General features: G+C 40.7%; 3 protein-coding genes across 13 annotated transcripts in view; 2 read left to right on the top strand and 1 right to left on the bottom strand.

The window, feature by feature from the left end:
* prkcab (protein kinase C, alpha, b) overlaps positions 1-11016 on the bottom strand; it is a 103516-nt gene extending 92500 nt beyond the window's left edge. Inside the window, 2 exon segments of the mRNA XM_058048973.1 lie at positions 10631-10662; positions 10739-11016. Coding sequence (XP_057904956.1) covers positions 10631-10662; positions 10739-10905 — 199 coding nt within the window. The 5' untranslated portion in view covers positions 10906-11016.
* LOC131103074 (uncharacterized) lies at positions 9551-10542 on the top strand. Its single transcript, XM_058048979.1, has 3 exons — positions 9551-9636; positions 9709-9770; positions 9842-10542. Exons 1-3 carry the CDS (start codon positions 9614-9616, stop codon positions 10459-10461), a joined length of 705 nt encoding a protein of 234 aa, XP_057904962.1. The 5' UTR covers positions 9551-9613; the 3' UTR covers positions 10462-10542.
* Positions 11017-11778: 762 nt separating the features above from the next.
* Positions 11779-19496, top strand: part of cep112 (centrosomal protein 112) — a 134628-nt gene continuing 126910 nt past the window's right edge. For 2 of the 11 annotated variants that reach the window (XR_009119545.1, XM_058048961.1), the window contains exons 1-6: positions 11788-11963; positions 12144-12249; positions 12422-12612; positions 12690-12841; positions 17654-17741; positions 18929-18997. Coding sequence is in view for 10 of the 11 variants with exons in the window: in XM_058048961.1 (XP_057904944.1) it covers positions 12150-12249; positions 12422-12612; positions 12690-12841; positions 17654-17741; positions 18929-18997 (600 nt within the window). In the remaining variant the exon portion in view is untranslated. Of the gene's footprint in view, positions 11964-12143; positions 12250-12421; positions 12613-12689; positions 12842-15568; positions 15688-17653; positions 17742-18928; positions 18998-19496 lie in introns of those variants that run through there. The other 9 variants (XM_058048964.1, XM_058048963.1, XM_058048967.1 and 6 more) reach the window with 8 other exon arrangements.

Here is a 19496-nt window from a genome sequence, read left to right as displayed (position 1 = left end):
CTGCAGGGTCTTGAGACACATGCTAACTCGCAAACTAGAGAGCTAGCGACCTAAACGGTAGCCTTCAAGTTATTTCCTTTAAACTTAAATAGCCAAAAACTTACCACTTCCACACGGATAGGGAGGATAACTATTAACAGTTATTTAACCGTTAACATGAACATTAATCAAATGTAATATTTTTTTCTGGGTACATGATACCATACAGCATCCATATCAAACTTGCGCGGGCCGCACTAACATTAAACTTTCATATCAAGGCGGGGGCCTCAAACTAGTGTCCTGCGGGCCACATTTGGCCCGCGGGCCGCGTGTTTGAGACCCCTGATCTAAAGCTTCCATACATATAAAAGTAACAACAATTATACAACGGTGGGTTAGGTTAAGCAAATCAAGCGCTCTTGTTAGTATAGTATGACGTGCTGTCGTAACTTCCCTTGCGCTAACTTGTGAGCTAACAAATATGCCGTCGATCATGTGGGACTCAGAGGAAGACATTTCATCAAATGCTCTGCAAACATTCAGTGATGAGTGAAACTGAAACTCCAGCATCGTTACCAAGACCATGGTCCAGGGGGGGATCATGGTACCATGCACGGGGAGAACATGCAAACTCCACACAGAGATGGCAGAGGGTGGAATCAAACAAGCTGTGTGGCCTGCGCGCTACCCACTCGTCCGCCGTGCAGCCATAACAATATACCGTATTTTCTGGACTATAAGTCGCTCCCGAGTATAAGTCGCACAAGACCAAAAATGCATAATTAGGTAAAAAAAAAACATACATAAGTCGCACTGGAGTATAAATCGCATTTTTTGCGGGTAATTTATTTTACGGGCGGCACGGCGGTTGAGTGGTTAGCGCACAGACCTCACAGCTAACAGACCAGGGTTCAATTCCACCCTCGGCCATCTCTGTGTGGAGTTTGCATGTTCTCCTCGTGCATGCGTGGGTTTTCTCCGGGTACTCCGGTTTCATTTCATTTGTCATGTTTAACCATGACGGATGCAAATATACTATGATGTGATGCAAATATACGTTCAGCAAACACTTGATACTGATTGAAAAACAGGATGTATTCAGTCAAGTAGCTGTTAGCAGCAAGCAGATGTGAACTGTGTCTGAATAATACAATAAGACATGACAATATGCAAGAGAGGCCCACTACAATATATGCAAACCCTTCCTTCATGTTCTCTATCATTTCCTGTCCTCTTCATCCTCTTAAATAAGAGCTCTCAGACCAGGGGCGATCCCTTAATGCTTACATACGAGGGAAGAAAGTCTTGTATCATTCCATCTTCAGGGCCGTTAAGTGACATATATAAAACCCCTTTTGGGCACAGGCTGTATCGTCCTTAAATATCATTTGACAAGTCACCGGTGCGGCTGGAGAACAGCTATCACTGATAAATTGAAGATTCTGGTCATCAGGGGCAGTCAGGGCTTCAATTTGTAGGTCAAGGACACTTTGATGTGGACTGTAGTGAGAGCCAGGGGGTCCCTCCAATTAGGAGTGAGCCCCCACTGTGGCTCCATAGTCAGTAAATGCATCAGCTGATACAAATCACACTTTAAAATAGCTGTTGAAGAGCTGTTGACATGATTACAAAAAGGTAAACGGCCCCTTTAGGTGCCTCGGTAATTTTCAATGGGGGGTGGGTGGGGGGGTTGTGTAATCTGTCAATCCATCCACGGAAAGGAATAGGTCATGATCGAAAGAATCAGAACTGTTACTAAAGAATGAAAGGATACATAGATGCATTGACTCACGGTTCGACGGTCCTTGAACACACCATAGAGACTGAGCTTTATATGTATGCATTTCTCCAACACTACACAAACAGACATGTATTTTCCATCCATCATTTCACCTCACATCCCTGTTCATAAATGTTGATGCTGTGCATAAATGCATAAAAGCTGAGGTTTAATAATGTTGTTAGCGCTGTGCTGTTGAGTGCTAGTGTGCATTTTTTGTTGGGAGGGATAATCTCACGCTGTTTGAGCTCATACGCCCGTTTAGCTCTGTAATAAGCAGACCATGCATCCATCAAACTGTAACTATAGAAAACCTGTTTAGGACCTTCTAAATATTCATTCATTCATTTTCTACCGCTTTTTCCTCACAAGAGTTGGGGGGGTGCTGGAGCCTATCCCAGCTGTCTTCGGGCGAGAGGCGGGGTACACCCTGGACTGGTTGCCAGCCAATCACAGGGCACATATAGACAAACAACCATTCATTATTCATTCAGTCATTCATTTTCTACCGCTTTTTCCTCACAAGGGTCACGGGGGTGCTGGAGCCTATCCCAGCTGTCTTCGGGTGACAGTTGGGGTACATCCTGGACTGGTTGCCAGCCAATCACAGGGCACATATAGACAAACAACCATTCATTCATTCATTCATTTTCTACCGCTTCTCCTCACAAGGGTCGCGGGGTGCTGGAGCCTATCCCAGCTGTCTTCGGGCGAGAGGCGGGGTACACCCTGGAATGGTTGCCAGCCAATCACAGGCCACATATGGACAAACAACCATTCATTATGCATTCATTTTCTACCGCTTTTCCTCACAAGGGTCGTGGGGGGTGCTGGAGCCTATCCCAGCTGTCTTCGGGTGAGAGGCGGGGTACACCCTGGACTGGTTGCCAGCCAATCACAGGGCACATATAGACAAACAACCATTCATTATTCATTCAGTCATTCATTTTCTACCGCTTTTCCTCACGAGGGTCGTGGGGGGTGCTGGAGCCTATCCCAGCTGTCTTTGGGCGAGAGGCGGAGTACACCCTGGACTGGTTGCCAGCCAATCACAGGGCAGACAAACAACCATTCATTATTATTATAATAATAATAATTATTATTATTATAAGCAATGGTGTACATCAGTGTACATACTATAGAGGTAGAGAATGGTGCACAATGGTGGCCACCAGAGCAAAGAAGAAGGACTCTTCAAGTCTCTGCTGCTCAGGCTGTCTCCGTGTAAGATGTTTATTGTTTGGGACTCCCCATCAGGACTCGGCACAGCACTCGTTCTCCTGTTCCAACACCCACACACTTCTGCTCCTTGATTGGTTAATGAGGCCTCACTGCTCCACTCCGAGGAGCGGAGGATGAGGGATTGGCTCCACACCTACGCAAGCAGCCATTAGGGCTCAGCGACTTGACGGAGGCTTGTGTCGCCTCCCCGTGTCACGCTTGCTGACACACAAGATGTGTGACGGTGCCCGCGTGAGCAGCAAGTGACCCATGGAATGGAGCAGCAGCATCCGTCCAGTACATTCATCATTATCAACACTGGCTGAATGCAGTCTGAACTGCACTATAGTGGATATCAATCAGAAGAAAAAGACGATTTGAAATGTGCCAGCCAGAGCTCACACCTAAATCTGGGTCTGTTTCCTTGTTGGTTGATGTCCATTAGTCACATTTTTGGGAAATAAGTTATCATGATGGTCTTTTGCTTATTTAAGAAGACAATTGGTCTTTTAACAAAAATATGGGTGACATATTGTGGTGTGAAAGTGTTTGCCCAGTCTTGATTTCGTATTTATTTATTTATTTATTTTATTATTTTATTATTTTATTATTTTATTATTTTATTATTTTATTATTTTATTATTTTATTATTTTATTATTTTATTATTTTATTATTTTATTATTTTATTATTTTATTATTTTATTATTTTATTATTATCTCCCCGTTTTTGTGTGGGTTTTCTCCGGGTACTCCGGTTTCCTCCCACATTCCAAAAACATGCTAGGTTAATTGGCCACTCCAAATTGTCCATAGGTATGAATGTGAGTGTGAATGGTTGTTTGTCTATATGTGCCCTGTGAGTGGCTGGCGACCAGTCCAGGGTGTACCCCGCCTCTCGCCCGAAGACAGCTGGGATAGGCTCCAGCACCCCCCGCGACCCTCGTGAGGAAAAGCGGTAGAAAATGAATGAATGTTATGAATGAATTATTTTATCATTTTATTATTTTATTATTTTATTATTTTATTATTTTATTATTTTATTATTTTATTATTTTATTATTTTATTATTTTATTATTTTATTATTTTATTATTTTATTATTTTATTATTTTATTATTTTATTATTTTTTTAAAAATCATCATAACCATTCATTATTCATTCATTCATTCATTTTCTACCGCTTTTTCCTTATTTTATTATTTTATTTATTTTTTTATTTCTTATTTTTTGGCATACTCAGATCATCAAACAAATTTACATATTAAATAAATGACAACATGATTTAACACAAAATGTTGTTTTAATTGAGAACAAAAATCCAAACCGACATGGCCCTGCGTTGTGACCGACTCATCTTGGCCCACTCATCTTTGCAGAATTGTTGTCATTCAGTCACAATGGAGGCTTTTCCAGCATGAAGCGCCTTTTTAAGGTCATGCCACAGCATCTCAATAGGATTTAGGTCAGGACTTTGACTAGGCCAATCCAAAGTCTTCATTTTGTGGACTTGCTGGTGTGTTTTGGATCATTGTCCTGCTGCAGAACCTAAGATGGTTTCAGTTTGAGGTCACCAACAGATGGCTGGACATTCTCCTTCAGGGTTTTTTTTTGGTAGAATTCATGGTTCCATTTATCACAGCAAGTCTTCCAGGTCCGGAAGCAGCAAAACATCCCCAGACCATCACACTACCACCACCATATTTTACTGTTGAACTTGAAAAAGTTGAACTTTTGTCTGCTCAGACCAAGATCTTTTTGGCAAAATTGAGACGAGCCTTAATCTTCTTTTTGTTCAGCATTGGTCATTTTTGTCCAGTGTCTTCTAATGGTTGATTCATGAAAACTGACGTTAACTGAAGCAAGTGAGGCCTGTAGTTCTTTGGATGTTGTTGTGGGGTCTTTTGTGACCCCTCTTGGATGAGTCGTCGCTGTACTCTTGGGGTCATTTTGGTTGGTCGGCCACTCTTCGGAAGATTCACCATTGTTCCATGTTTTTGCTATTTGTGGATAATGGCTCTCACTGTGGTTTGCTGGAGTCCCAAAGCTTTAGAAATGGCTTTATAACCTTTATAACCTCCAGACTGGTAGATCTCCATCACAGGTGAAGGGGGAGATGACTTTTTCACACATAATAAAAAGTTTCATTTAAAAACTGCATTTTCAGTTGTGTTGTCATTGAATTTGTTTGATGATCTGAAACATTTAATTGTGACAATCAGGCAAAAAAATAGTATTTTTTCTCCAAAATCATATTAAATTCTATAAACAGAATTCAATATAGAGACAAATATAACAAAATAGGGAAAATGTATATACATTCTACAGGCTAGTCTAACATGGACTAATAAGTTGTACTGCGCAATTAAAGCTGTCTTCTCTTTGACTTTCACTTGAATATTAATATTTTAACTATATGGCACAACCAAAGATTGGACACAATAACCTTGAAAACATCATAATTCTTAAGATTTTAAAATGACATTCCCTTACACACAATTGTTTCAGCTAAACAAAACAAATATGGAGGATTTCAACTGCAAACTTCCACCACTTTTTTTTAATCTGTATAGCTTTATTTCTGTCCAAATCATGAGGAGGGAAGGCCAAAAAACCTGGAACCTCATCAGCTTCTATTCCATCCTACCGCCGTTGTTACCGCTCATATACAGTACATCCAGCATCCTCTCCCTGCCTCGCTGGCCTCCCTTGGCCAGACATAGCGCCCTCCTCCCAGCTATGGGATCTCATCTCTCCAGATGGTACTGTTATTTCCCACACAGACGCTGAACTTTAGAGTCTGTGTGTGGGGTGCGGGGTGGGGGTTGCTGAAGTACAGCAGAGCACTGACCACAACCTCGAGGGATCGGTTACTGAATCATGCTTGTTAGTTTCTTCATGGTGAAGCCAAAAGTTACCGTATATAAGCCATAACAGACCAATCCATTTTTTGTCCACTCACTATGGCTATGGTTTAAAGGGGAACTGTAAAGGGGAAGTGACGGAACACAGGACAGCCAACACAGGAAATAGTACAAAATAAGGGTATGAACTAGGAACAGAGGCAAAGAAGGAACTAAACGAGCTGTCACGAGAGGGTGAAGCCCAATCGTGACATTTTGCCCATCAATCCATATGTGAAACACGTATTTCTTTCCCTTTTCTGTGAATTCTAGCATGAGAAAATTAATATGAGCTAGCTAACAATGGACGTCATTGGGAAATACGGATTTAGACACTAAAGCCCACACAAAACCCCCTAAAAAAAAGCCACCACTGTTCAATTTACATAACCGACTTGTATATTAACCTAGCGACAGAAATATTATTATTGTAGCAGCTAACACGAAACAACACGATGCCTCGCTAGTGGTTCGTGTTAGCGTCACTCACAGACGGAAGAGTGGATACCTCGCTCTCAATTTCGCTACAAAGACTCAACAAAATGCTCGTTTGTTGTCAGTATTTTTTTTTTATAACCTGAGGAGTGGAGAACACGCCTTGTGCTGGAAGACACAGCCATCCAAAAAAGAGCGGACATTGTAAGTGTTGTCAATGTATCTGTACTTGTTATCGACGGAAGTAGCTTAAGCTCCTGGGCTATAATGTTAAATCAATGTGTCGAGAAAAGAAGTTTCGGTATTGTTTTAAATCGTCAAAATACTTTTCGTATTACAAGTTATCATCATGTACTTGTTCTTGCATGATCACAGCATGTATAGCAAACAAGAAAATGCTGTTTTTAAGAGTTTTTTTTAAGCTGGCTTTGTAGTCGTAATATGTGCATTGTTTGCTAGCTCATATTAAGTCGTTTTCTGGCGTTATAATGCACAGAAAAGGGAAAGAATTGTGTTCATGTTTCATAGAAGGATTGTGAATGATGGCCAAAATTCCAAAAATCAGTGCAGTTCCCCTTTAAGTCTGCACATTAATTTAATACCAAAGTGAAAATAACAATCACGATAAGGATAAGCAAAAATAAAGCCTCATTTTTGGTGGAATCATTCATTCATTTTCTACCGCTTATCCTCACGAGGGTCGTGGGGGTGCTGGAGCCTATCCCAGCTGTCTTCGGGCGAGAGGCGGGGTACCCGCACCCTGGACTGGTCGCCAGCCAATCACAGGGCACATATAGACAAACAACCATTCACACTCACATTCATACCTATGGACAATTTGGAGTCGCCAATTAACCTAGCATGTTTTTGGAATGTGGGAGGAAACCGGAGTACCCGGAGAAAACCCACGCATGCACGGGGAGAACATGCAAACTCCACACAGAGGTGGGATTGAACTCGGGTCTCCTAGCTGTGAGGTCTGCGCGCTAACCACTCAACCGCCGTGCAGCCCATACACCAATCAATGAAATCATAATGCACAAAATAAGCAAACTGAGTTATTTGTTCATATAATGGACACAGAACAATGAACAATTTCATGCTTTGTCTCCTTTCTGCTCTCCTTATGCCATTAGGGTTCAGGTGCACTCGTAATTGTGAGTGGAAGGCGCTAATTGCTTTGAATTTTTATTAACGTGTAGCCCACTTAGGGAGCCTAAGCAAAGGACAGCTCATGATCCAAAGTATACCACATCACATCATGTGTCAATCCATCTGCGGAAAGGAACTCCTGATCCAAATCATACCACATCATGTGCCACTAATACGTATATCTATCTGACGCACAGAGTGGGTATTGATCCCACAGCAGCTACAGGAAAGTCACTTAAGTAAACCACGGCGCTAGAAATAGCTCCCTTATATATAAATGATTGGAATGAATGTTAGCACAAGATATTCATTTAGAGTGGAGTTAGTCAAATAAAAACAGAAGCGAGAAGCTAACCCTTCCTGGAAAGTCATACCCAGGATTATCTGTAATTTGAGAAGCCAAGAATTAAAAATAAATCCACGCGTGTTAAGGGTGTTCTTATCGTGCAGCCAAGTGGAGGCCTCACATAGACACTGCATTTGGCAAAGAATACAAGCAATTGTTTTCTTGAATAAAACACAAGTCCAAACCCTCCTGGACCAAGGGAAAGCAGCAATTAACCTGTCCCTGGAGACTTGGTAGGGAACTCATTAGCTGTGCAAAAATAGTAGTAGTGTTTGCTCTAGTTTGAGTGACAATTGTACTCAAACAGGATTTTCTTATTTTGTATTAAAAAAATAGATTCTCCTCCATGAAAAAGAAAGGTCGTCGTATAGCGTAGCATACTAATACATACATGTATTTTCTATGTGTATGTTCTCAACAATGAAAAGGACGAGCCGGGCACTCCACCTACACATACATGAAATGGTTAAGGCGTTTCCATAGCTATGGCACAACAGTGGTGGGAAATGAAAAAAAAAAAACATGCATTAAAAGCTACTCTCTGTCTTTTTTTATAAAGCATCCATACCCGTGCAACATATGGATGAAGATGAATGATCACAGGAGGTCGTGTTAAAGATAATGTACATATCATACCTTACATGGAGTACCCTGAAGTGCTGCTCATTGTCACTCGTATATTTACTGATAGCAAAACAGGTCCATGTTTGTTAATGCAGTTACTATAGAAATTAAGTTTAATGTGCTATACGGTCTACAGTAGTATTACTCTACAATCCAGACAAATATGTAATCATCCGTTTAATTTGCATATTTTCACATAATTTGCACTATTTTTATTCAATGTCGTGGTAAATATTTCATAAAAGGTGCATGGGGGATGCTTTAAATCTGTATTTATTTATGTATTTCTTTGTGTCTGTTTTTTTTAAACACGTTTCTGGGTTCAGTGAAATAAAACTTAAATAAATAATAAGTAATAAAACTAAATAATAAACTAATAATAAAATAATAAACAAAAAAAAGTATTTTGGACGCAAACATGCAAACTCCACACAGAGATGGTGGAAGAGGGAATCGTGGTGTGTGGCCTGCATGCTAACCACTGAAACACCGTGCAGCCCACATAATAAATATTCATTCATTCATTTTCTACCGCTAATCCTCACGAGGGTCACAGGGGTGCTGGAGCCTATCCCAGTTGTCTTCGGGCGAGAGACGGGGTACACCCTGGACTGGTAGCCAGCCAATCACAGGGCACATATAGACAAACAACCATTCACACTCACATTCATACCTATGGACAATTTGAAGTCGTCAATTAACCGAGCATGTTTTTGGAATGTGGGAGGAAACCGGAGTACCCGGAGAAAACCCACGCATGCACGGGGAGAACATGCAAACTCCACACAGAGATGGCTGAGGGTGGAATTGAACTCTGGTCTCCTATTTGTGAGGTCTGCGCACTAACCACTTGTCCTCCGTGCATTCCATTTTTTTCTTATCAATCAACAAAGCTCCAGTAGAAAGGGTCTAACTTACCCCCCCAAAATGAAAACTATAAATCCAATTTGCAAGCACACTGAAGCCCATGCATGTATATATGTTCTCCAATATATGATAGCCACCCTGCTGCATGAGGATGCCTTGCTTCACAGCTGCTACTCGTTGACTGCTCTTTAAGGAGCAGGTGAGGCATAAAAAAAAGACACTAAAACTCAGCGCTGCAGGCTTCATCACATTTGCAGTGGTCTTCCCCGAAGAGCGCAGGTCTTCCTCTATAGCAGCCAGCAGCCATGACCCTTGCAGCTCTTTTATGGTATCTTTTATTTAAACCATACCTTTTTTTCCACTTAATGGATACTAACAGGTGTGCTTCTCCCCTCCTTAGTGTCTATTGGATTTGTGTTTTGCTCTTTAGTGAGAGTGTTGCGTCACCCGTGAAGAGCAAAGGTAGCGTTTTCTTCCATGCTGACACATTTGAGTTACTAGTCTGTGATGTGTTCTAATTGTGAGCATTCCAGGTTATCAATATCGAAGTACTCCTATCGCACGTAACCTTGAGGATGACGAAAATCCTTTGTTGGATGAGGAGGACTTGGAATATGACACAAGTGATGACCAAAGTTCAGAGCAGCTGCAATGGGGAGAATCTTCCCGGAATCAACCCCATGTGTTTGGAGTTCCTGGTGGTGATAATGATGACGTGTTTCAACAAAAAATGACAATACTGTATCCCTCTCCTGTGCAGCAGCCGAGCAACCCTCAAAGTGTTGATAAGCTTCCTTCCTCTCATCAGCATCCGAGCAGCGCTCCTAAAAACCCAAATACAGGTGACAACCAACTGATTTTTGAGGAAGTATTTCAGATCCCTCCTGATGTCTTGTCGCGGCAACACCCAGCAGTCCAAAGACACCAGAAACATGTTTATCCAGCTAGAACGGGGTGGCATTATGGCTTCCTGAGGGACAACCGCCAAGTTCCCTCTTGGTTTGAGCTGCAACTAGCAGCCCAGGAAGCCCGGAAATCTCGCCTTCCACCTTTAAGCATCACCCAGTCAAGAAGTCACTACAGGAACGGCAGGTACATGTTCAGCAGGGATAGATACAGTCAAAATGTTGACCATCCGTTGATGTATCGCTGAAATCACGTCAAGGACAAGTGTGTGTATACATAATTGTTGTATTGTATTTAACAAAATAAATTCTCATTTTGTATCACTGCATTCAATTTGTCAAAGCTTATTATAGCAGGAAGTGAACCATCATTGTAGAGCCACACAGGCACTCTTTTTAGGAAGCATTAAAGTTTACCTTGACATTGGAATCCTTGCTTGCCAAACCCCCTGCAACACAAAGTCAGTCACTGAGTAAAATCTCTAACTTCACACTGCAAAAAAAAAAAAAAGTGTATAAACTCACCATATGAAGTCCGTACAGTGGCTGCAGAACGTCGGCTGCTTGAAAAATCTCGCAGTAAATTTGTGGTTTTTCACTTCATGTACATTCTTCTGCCGCAAAGCACCTTTGCGGGCAAATCGGTTCCCAACCCCAGCGGAGTCATTATAGTGTAAAAGATGGTCAGCCATAATGGAAGGAAATTGGGGGGGAAAAAGTACACGACCTCAACTTTAATGTCGTGAAGTTATTGCCTCTTGACAAGTGATGCTGTTGCTGCAGGAGCCTCCTGGACTGATAGCACGCCTCCTCTCTGTCTGAGCCACAGGGAAGCGCTTCTTTTTCATTCACCCTGACGTGAAGATGATGTGTTCAAAGACGGTATGTTTTTTCCCCTCACTATCAATACCAAACCTTAGCTGTTTGTGACTCCAATTATATATTATACCGACAAAAAGCTAATTAATCTGAATTAGACGATTTTGACCGCTGGCAAAGTATCAAATTTTACATACATGCATCAACACGATGGTTTACATCAAATATGATCAACATTATATATTTATATTATTACAGAAACATTTTGATTTATTTTTATTCACAATATTAAAACGAATGTAAAGTTTAATCGCCATTGGTTTAACGTAAACAGAGCCCAAATAGAGTGGAAGTGGCGTACACAAACTGTCCTTGAATGCAGCATAACAGGCTGTAGCGTTGCAGACAGTATGACAAGCTACATGTGTTTAGCACCGCTTTGTGGACATAAGTAGCAATGCAGCTAATAGCTCCTCTCGCCAAATTACACTTTCCTGCTCGAAACAGTCGTGTATCGACTACATATCTTAAAATTATTATCTTAATATCGTATATTACTGGAATCGAAATAATTGAAAACGACGACGTAAGTGTGCTAGCAAGGCAAATGTGACAAAACATTAAAATAGTAATCAAACCGAAAAAGCTGACAGATATACAACTTGTCAATTCATAATGCACAATTTATTTTTTTAAGTCTACGCTTTTAATTACATCTTTCAGATTGTGTAGTTATTTGTTTTCATTGAATTTGGTTTATTTTTGGTATTACCGCCACGGGAAACATGCTCAGAAGAGAATTTAGACGAAGAAGACAATAACCCACGAAGAAGAAGGTCTCCATAGCAACGTGCCGTGAAAGCGGAAGTGGCGTAAAGCGTGTTGACGCCGGAATTTTGAATCAAACTTGAGCGCCGTCCTGCAGCTGAAGGTAAAACGCAATAGCATTTTAATTGGTTACATTCTCTTGGTGTTTACTCATATGAGGTGTTGATTTTAACTAGTAAAAAATGGCGAATTTATACGCTGACTTGCTGTTTGTTAGTTTACATAGCGTTTTGTTTCGTAGCTGTCTAAGCTGCAAATAATCACATTACTTTTCCACTTTCAGGACATTATGAGCAAAAATGAGGAGTCAATGGACTTCATGAACACAGAGTTCAACTGTTTTGTTTTGGACATGAAACCATATGTACTCAAACACCCCAGCAAAAGTGGTATGAACTTTCCTTTCACTTTAACATCATGTGTTACATCTTGCAAAGTACAACCACAAAATCTTGATAATGTCAATCCAAACAAAGTATTACTAACTTACTGTCATTCTGCAGTGTTCTTTAATGTTGTGAGTGTTAAATATTGATTATTTGCAAATGTTTGTTTGAACAGAGCGTCAGCATTGTGCCTTGTGGATAAAAAAGCTGTGTGACCCAACAACATGCGGCTCGAGTCTTAACAGTCACAAGAACCGCAATCTGTACGCCCGTTTGCTTCTTCACATGCTCAAAAGAGGCGTCCTGGAAGGTCCGTTTGCCAGCAAACCAGAACCTGGCAGTCTCAAAGCCCTTCCTACATACATGGTAAAAACTGCTTTATTAAATATATATGAATAGTATTAAGGCTGCATAACCATAGCTGATCACTGTGAACATTTTAGTCCATCTATTTTGACGAGCCTGTGATTGGTCAACCTGTGGACCACTGCAAAGCAACACTTCCTGACTGGGTGACAGTGGAACTGGATGACAACTTGGCTGCTGGCCTCCCTAGGAATAGAACCACTTCCACACCGAACACAGCTCATCTCAGGTACTTTGTCTTTGTGCAATATAACATATATGGGGAATACATGGTTAATCTTCCATATACACACCAACTGTATAAGTGTTTGTTATGGACACCTCCTTTTTTATTATCAGGAAATAAATATTGGATGTACACACTAGTGGCATCTGTAAAGCTGAAGAAATAATAAAGAATTGGGGCGTGAAAATTTAAGAACAACAAAAAATATATATTATTTAATATAGTAAAAATGCCTCCCTTAACCCAAATAAATGCCTGGTTGAGCGACTACTACAATATTTGACAAATCCGAGAAGAAGTTTTTAATTTGAAATGCCCCCATCTTGATGAGATCTATACAATGATGCGCACTCTCCTGTCGATACACTGGAGCACATTCGATATTTACTCAAGCATTCAGTTTTGATGCTCTTTTATCTGAGTGAAAACATCAAATTTGGCAGCCACGCGTGGCTTCTTTAGAGATAGCCTTCGTATTTGCTCAGCAGTGCTTATCTGAAAAGCGGAAAGGCATTGCCAGGCCCTTGCATCAGTCTGCAGGAGCTCTGCATTTGGACTTTTTCAAAGAGGCGCACTTCAAAAACAGCAGGAGAGGATGAGGAGACTCTTCTCCCCCCCCCCCCCCCCACCCCACCCCACCCCGATCCATCTTTCACCTCCTCCACCTCTGCGCTTTTGCACTTGTTGAGAAGCGCCATAGTTTGCTAACTTCTTAGATGTGTGTTGTCGTTATTAGTAACATTGCTATTCCCTAAAAGATGTGTATGTTTATATGAATATGTCATATTCAATTTCCCCCAAGGGATTTTTAAAGCACACGGAACAAAGTGTGCCCCGGGGGCCATTTTTGACACATACTGACAATTTTGAACGAATTAATTATTAATGAGATTTTTACATTTTATCGTAAATATATTAGATTAAAAATGTTCCATGTATTTTTTTATTTTTTTGTAATTTTTCATGTATTTAAGTATAATTTTATAATTATTTTTATTTTAGTTTTTAAATTTATAAATAATTTACTAAAATAAAGCGAGAATGTCCATGTTTTATTCAAATAGTTTAGCATATTTTACCTAGTACATTATTTATAAATTAAAAAAAAAATATATATATACTTAAATACATAAAAATTACAAAACTTTGTTGTGCATATATATATATATATATATATATATATACGTATATATATATATACATATATATATACGTATATGTATATATATATATATATATATATATATATATACATATATATATACGTATATGTATATATATATATATATATATATATATACGTATATATATACATATATATATACGTATATATATATATATATGTGTGTATATATATATATATATATATATATACACATATATATATATATATGTGTGTGTGTGTATGTATGTATGTATGTATGTATATATATATATATATATATATATATACACACCACAACAAAGTTTTGTAATTTTTATGTATTTAAGTATAATTAAGAATTTAAGTATAATTTTATTGTTTTTATTTATTTTTATTCATAAATAATTTACTTTGTAACAAAAAAGCAAGAATGTCCATGTTTTAGTTTAGCATATTTTACCCACATTAGCGTTATATGGCGTTATAGGCGTTATATATATATATGCACAACAAAGTCATGAGATAGACCCCCCCCCCCCCCCCCCCCCAAATGTCACTGCCCGAAGCTGGAGGAGCCGATTGGCTGTCAGTCAAGAGTAGTCAATCATTCCATAAACCATTTCTGAGTCAGCCCTCCTCATAAACACATAATGATGGGACTCCGCCTACATTACAACGCATGCATCATGGTTATGCAAATTAGACTGTAATTCGCCTTACCCCCACGACACAGTTAGAATGCAGTCTCGTGGTATACAGCACTGCAGACATATTACTAAAATAATAACACTTATTCTGTCTTAGTCAAAACTTCACCATGTAAAGGCATCTCTGAAAGTAATGTGTTATTATTGCAACATGCCAGAGTTTACTTATGCATATTTTAAGTGTGGTGGATTCAGTTCCTAAAATAGCCTCACGATGGCGCCACTGGTTAATGCGTAGCCTCAATTCAGGTGGTGGAATGCTGCATGGAAACAAATGTAATCTATAAAGGTCAAACCGTTATACTTAGTTAAGACTTTTGGTGAGTGGTTATTAGTAGTTTCTGATTTTTTTTGTGTTACCAGTGTGTTGCATTAAGACAGTTATGATATGAAAATAATATATACAAGTGGATTTCAGTGTCAAGTTTACTGCTGAGTTGGGCCTCCTCTTGTTTTTCTTTGTGCCTCTCCCGTGTGTGCGTTTCATCCACATGGGAAAACTTTTTTTCAAGCGGTTCTTCTCTTTGCTTTGACTTCAGCTACGACTGCCATGTCGTCCTTGCACTTTGCAGGCGTCGGGTCGGGGTCATGGCGGAGGAAGGTGCAGAGAAGTGTTTGTGTCTCAAGGTCAGACTGATTTCCTGGTGGTGCCTGAGGCTGAGGAGCTGGTCGTGCACCTGGAGGTCAGGCTGGTGCACTGATGTCAGGGTGCTTTAATCAGCCAAGCTGTAGCTTCTGAGGCTCTTCATGGTGTTCTCATTTTCCTTCTGTGTGTGTGTGTGTGTGTGTGTGTGTGTGTGTGTGTGTGTGTAACTCTGGCCTGACTTGCCACAGCTTTGATCTCCGGGCCTCAGACTCCAGACACATCTGATTCAATTATCCTCATCCACCTGTTGACTTAGAGGCCCAAGATTGCAAAGCTCGACACCCCGCCGCCGCCGCCCCCAGTCCAACTTTCATGGCTGTATGTGCTTAAGCACGACAGAGCAGAATGTGAAGTGAGCGCTAATGCTATGATGGCTGAACTGTTTTTACGGAAAACTTTTAATCATAATCATCAACTACTGATGCAATATGAAATCAGAAACAACTTTTTATGAGTATCAGATTTGCATACAGATGCAAATACACTTTTTTTGGGCCTCATCTGCTTTTTTTTATATACACGGATCCCCAAAAATAGCTGCATTAGAGAAAAGTAGTAGTAGCTGACCTAATGGGAAGAAAAGCTCTGAAGTTTTTGACACCTCTGTATTATTCTGTAGACGACCTGTCTTTTTCAGACTTTTTATCACATTGAAAGTCATTAGGGCGGTTGAGTGGTTAGCGTGCAGACCTCACAGCTAGGAGACCAGGGTTCAATTCCACCCTCGGCCATCTCTGTCTGGAGTTTGCTTGTTCTCCCCGTGCATGCGTAGGTTTTCTCCGGGTACTCCGGTTTCCTCCCACATTCCAAAAACATGCTAGGTTAATTGGCGACTCTAAATTGTACATAGGTATGAATGTGAGTGTGAATGGTTGTTTGTCTATATGTGCCCTGTGATTGGCTGGCGACCAGTCCAGGGTGTACCCCACCTCTTGCCCGAAGACAGCTGGGATAGGCTCCAGCACCCCCGCGACCCTTGTGAGGAAAAGCGGTAGAAAATGAATGAATGAAAGTCATTATAAAGCATCTTTAAATGAACAATAAACCAGGTTATAGTTGAGAAACACAATGGCATTTATAGTTATGAATGTGTGCAACTCGGCCTGGCATGATAATGGATATATTGATTTATCAAACGATAAAAAAAACACAGTTTGGTAATTATGAGCCCGTGTCTGCTCCATCTGTTAGTCTCTCTGTGCTACAAAGGCTGGATGACAAGAGGGTTCACTCTGCATGCGTCTGTGTGCATTGGCTGTATATGAAATGAACACAGAAGAGAGTGAGGATCTTCTCAGCTATTAAACGTATTTGTGCCAGTAGTGGAGGCGGTTGAAGAAGAAGAATTGCTAGGAGAAGAATTGAAGAAGTTGCGATGAGTACTTGAAATGATTAGAAATTAATGATTTTGTGCTTTAATCAGCTTTCAACAAGGAAAAGTTAAATGTTAAGTCTTATGCTCATTTTTGGCCCTTTTGTATTGAGTAGTGGACTCCTATAAAGCAGCTACACATAACGCACACGGAAAGCTTTCTAGATCTTCCAGAATTTGCACCTATTCCAGCTGTATTTCCTTGGCTTTCCAGTTTTAAAACTGCTCGCCTCAAGGCACGCTCACTCCGTTGCAATTGGTCACATTCACAAGCGATCCTGAAGGCCTCCAGACTACTGCCAAACCCCACTTTCTAATTTTATCGGTGGCGCAATCATTTATTAACCAAGCTTTTTGATTGGTGGAGTAAAAATTAAATGAAACAGTGCAAAATGGTGTTGGTTGATATTCTACATTATACGGTGGTAGTGTATTGTCTGTTTTTGTCCACCTATTGTGTTGCTGTGTGTGTGTAGTACTTTTGACACCAAAAGTAGGAATTGTGTGTGTTGTGGTGACGCTCCATGATTCGTAGCTAATATGGTATGCCTCACATGGTATGACAGGGCACATATAGACAAACAACCATTCACACTCACATTCATACCTATGGACAATTTGGAGTGGCTAATTAACCTAGCATGTTTTTGGAATGTGGGAGGAAACCGGAGTACCCGGAGAAAACCCACGCAGGCATGGGGGGAACATGCAAACTCCACACAGAGATGGCCGAGGGTGCCCAACACCAAAGGTCCCATAAGGCCTCCTGTTTTCATAGTGGTCTCAAACAATGGCCATAATGTTATGGGTCTTTTTCTTGTAAATTTACCCCTTTATTCTCCTAATATTACAAGTTTTCCTCAGCTGCCTGTGCTTAAACTGGAGTTTTATCTTCTACTTTTCTCTTTTCTGTTCCTTTTTCTTATGCTCCCCTTCTTTTTTCCAGGGACCAGCTGAAGGAGGAGAAGACCCCACGAGGAGGAGCCACCGCTTCCAGCCCACTCAAGCACTCACCCAGACATGAAGCCAGAGTGGTTAGTTAGTTCATTCAGTCTGCCCTGGCATCATTGTCTCGAGCGTAGGTTTTTTTTTTGCAGATTTATAGGTTCCTGTGAGGCATTTGCGATGACACGTTGAATTATTCGTAAGAAAAACCTGCTGATGCCAACACAAATAGTCGCCTCAGTTATTTTTTTTTCTCATCTTTCATGTGGGCTACGGGACATTTTGGAAATCCCAGTTTCCCACGTAGATGGCAGGAAATTCCCTCGACCTATTCCGTGCAGAACAAATCCCGGCTTTGACATAAATAAAAGGGTCCAACCAGAAAACATACTGACTTTTAGGTAGGAACGTCAGGGGAAAATGGGAATGACGATGACATCTTGAAGCAATTGAAGCAATATGGGTTGTACTACTTGGCTGCAACCAACAGAGGCGCTGTTGGATCAGTGTCCAGAAGCTCAGAAAATTCAGATCTCCCACTTCTTTAAAATAAACAAAAATAACAATGACTTTATCTAGCTGAGAACTGAATATGCCAAGATATTGAAATGAGATATTTGTGCTATTTATGTGAGGCTAATGCCTTTTTAATCAAGGAAGGGTCATTCAATCTTTAGCTATTCCATCCATTGATTCCTCTGAGCTACACCCAGCAAGTCCACATCTCCTCTTACCATATCTTTTTCTCTCACTGTTATTAGATATTTCCTCTTTTCCAAAACCTGAGTAAACCGAGCTTGTATCCACACACACACACACACACACACACACACACACATCGCTGGAAGTTGAAATTATCCGGTATAAAACAAATCCTTGTAACAAAAGATGTTGCCGTGTAGCTGCATTATTCTCCTTCTTGTGGAATTCACTGCGTGACAGACATTTTGCAGGAACTGCCAAACATCTGGAGTTCTCAATGTGCGAGGGAGGAGCGTGACGGCACGCAGGGTGGCGAGATGAGGGATAACGGAGGACGGTGTTAGTATTGGAGGAGAACACCTGTGTGTAAGCTTTTAAAAAGAAAGTGTGAGCTATGTAACACTAGGTCAACGTTGAGGGAGGGTTATTTATGATTCAGGGTGTGGCATTAAGTGTAAATCTGTCTCTCTTTTTGCCAAAAGTGTTTATATGGTGTCAAGATAATAGACTACCTCCTCAGGCTAAATATCTAATACACTTAATTTCCTTCATTTCATTGCTTTTCCCACCTCAGGGAGATGGAGGGCAGATGTCTCCTGATGACAGTGACCTGGAGGCTCGACTCAACAGCTGGAACCTGGGGGTGAGTCCGCAGGCGTGCTGAGAGCTGAGAGCGCATTTATTGTCAACACAAGGTGGAAAAGTGTCAACGACTCGCAACATCTAAATAAATAGATAAATAATTGCAGAAAGATTGTTGCAGCTCCTGCTATCGAACCGAATAACTGAGTACCACCAAGAAATGGAGTCCAATATGGCTACTGATGGTGTTGAATCACCTATAAAAAGGTTATTAATCCAGTGGTGTGTAGTCAGGGGCTGCTGGCTTAAACACATCTGAAGCACTGACCTATATTCATTCATTCATTTTCTACCACTTTTCCTCACGAGGGTCGCGTGGGGTTGCTGGAGCCTATCCCAGCTGTTTTCGGACGAGAGGCGGGGTACACCCTGGACTGGTCGCCAGCCAATCACAGGGCACATATAGACAAACAACCATTCACACTCACATTCATACCTATGGACAATTTGGAGTCGCCAATTAACCTAGCATGTTTTTGGAATGTGGGAGGAAACCGGAG

Source organism: Doryrhamphus excisus, chromosome 15 (assembly GCF_030265055.1).
Source record: "Doryrhamphus excisus isolate RoL2022-K1 chromosome 15, RoL_Dexc_1.0, whole genome shotgun sequence".
Classification (NCBI taxonomy): domain Eukaryota; kingdom Metazoa; phylum Chordata; class Actinopteri; order Syngnathiformes; family Syngnathidae; genus Doryrhamphus; species Doryrhamphus excisus.
This window is presented reverse-complemented; position numbering and strand designations above follow the sequence as displayed.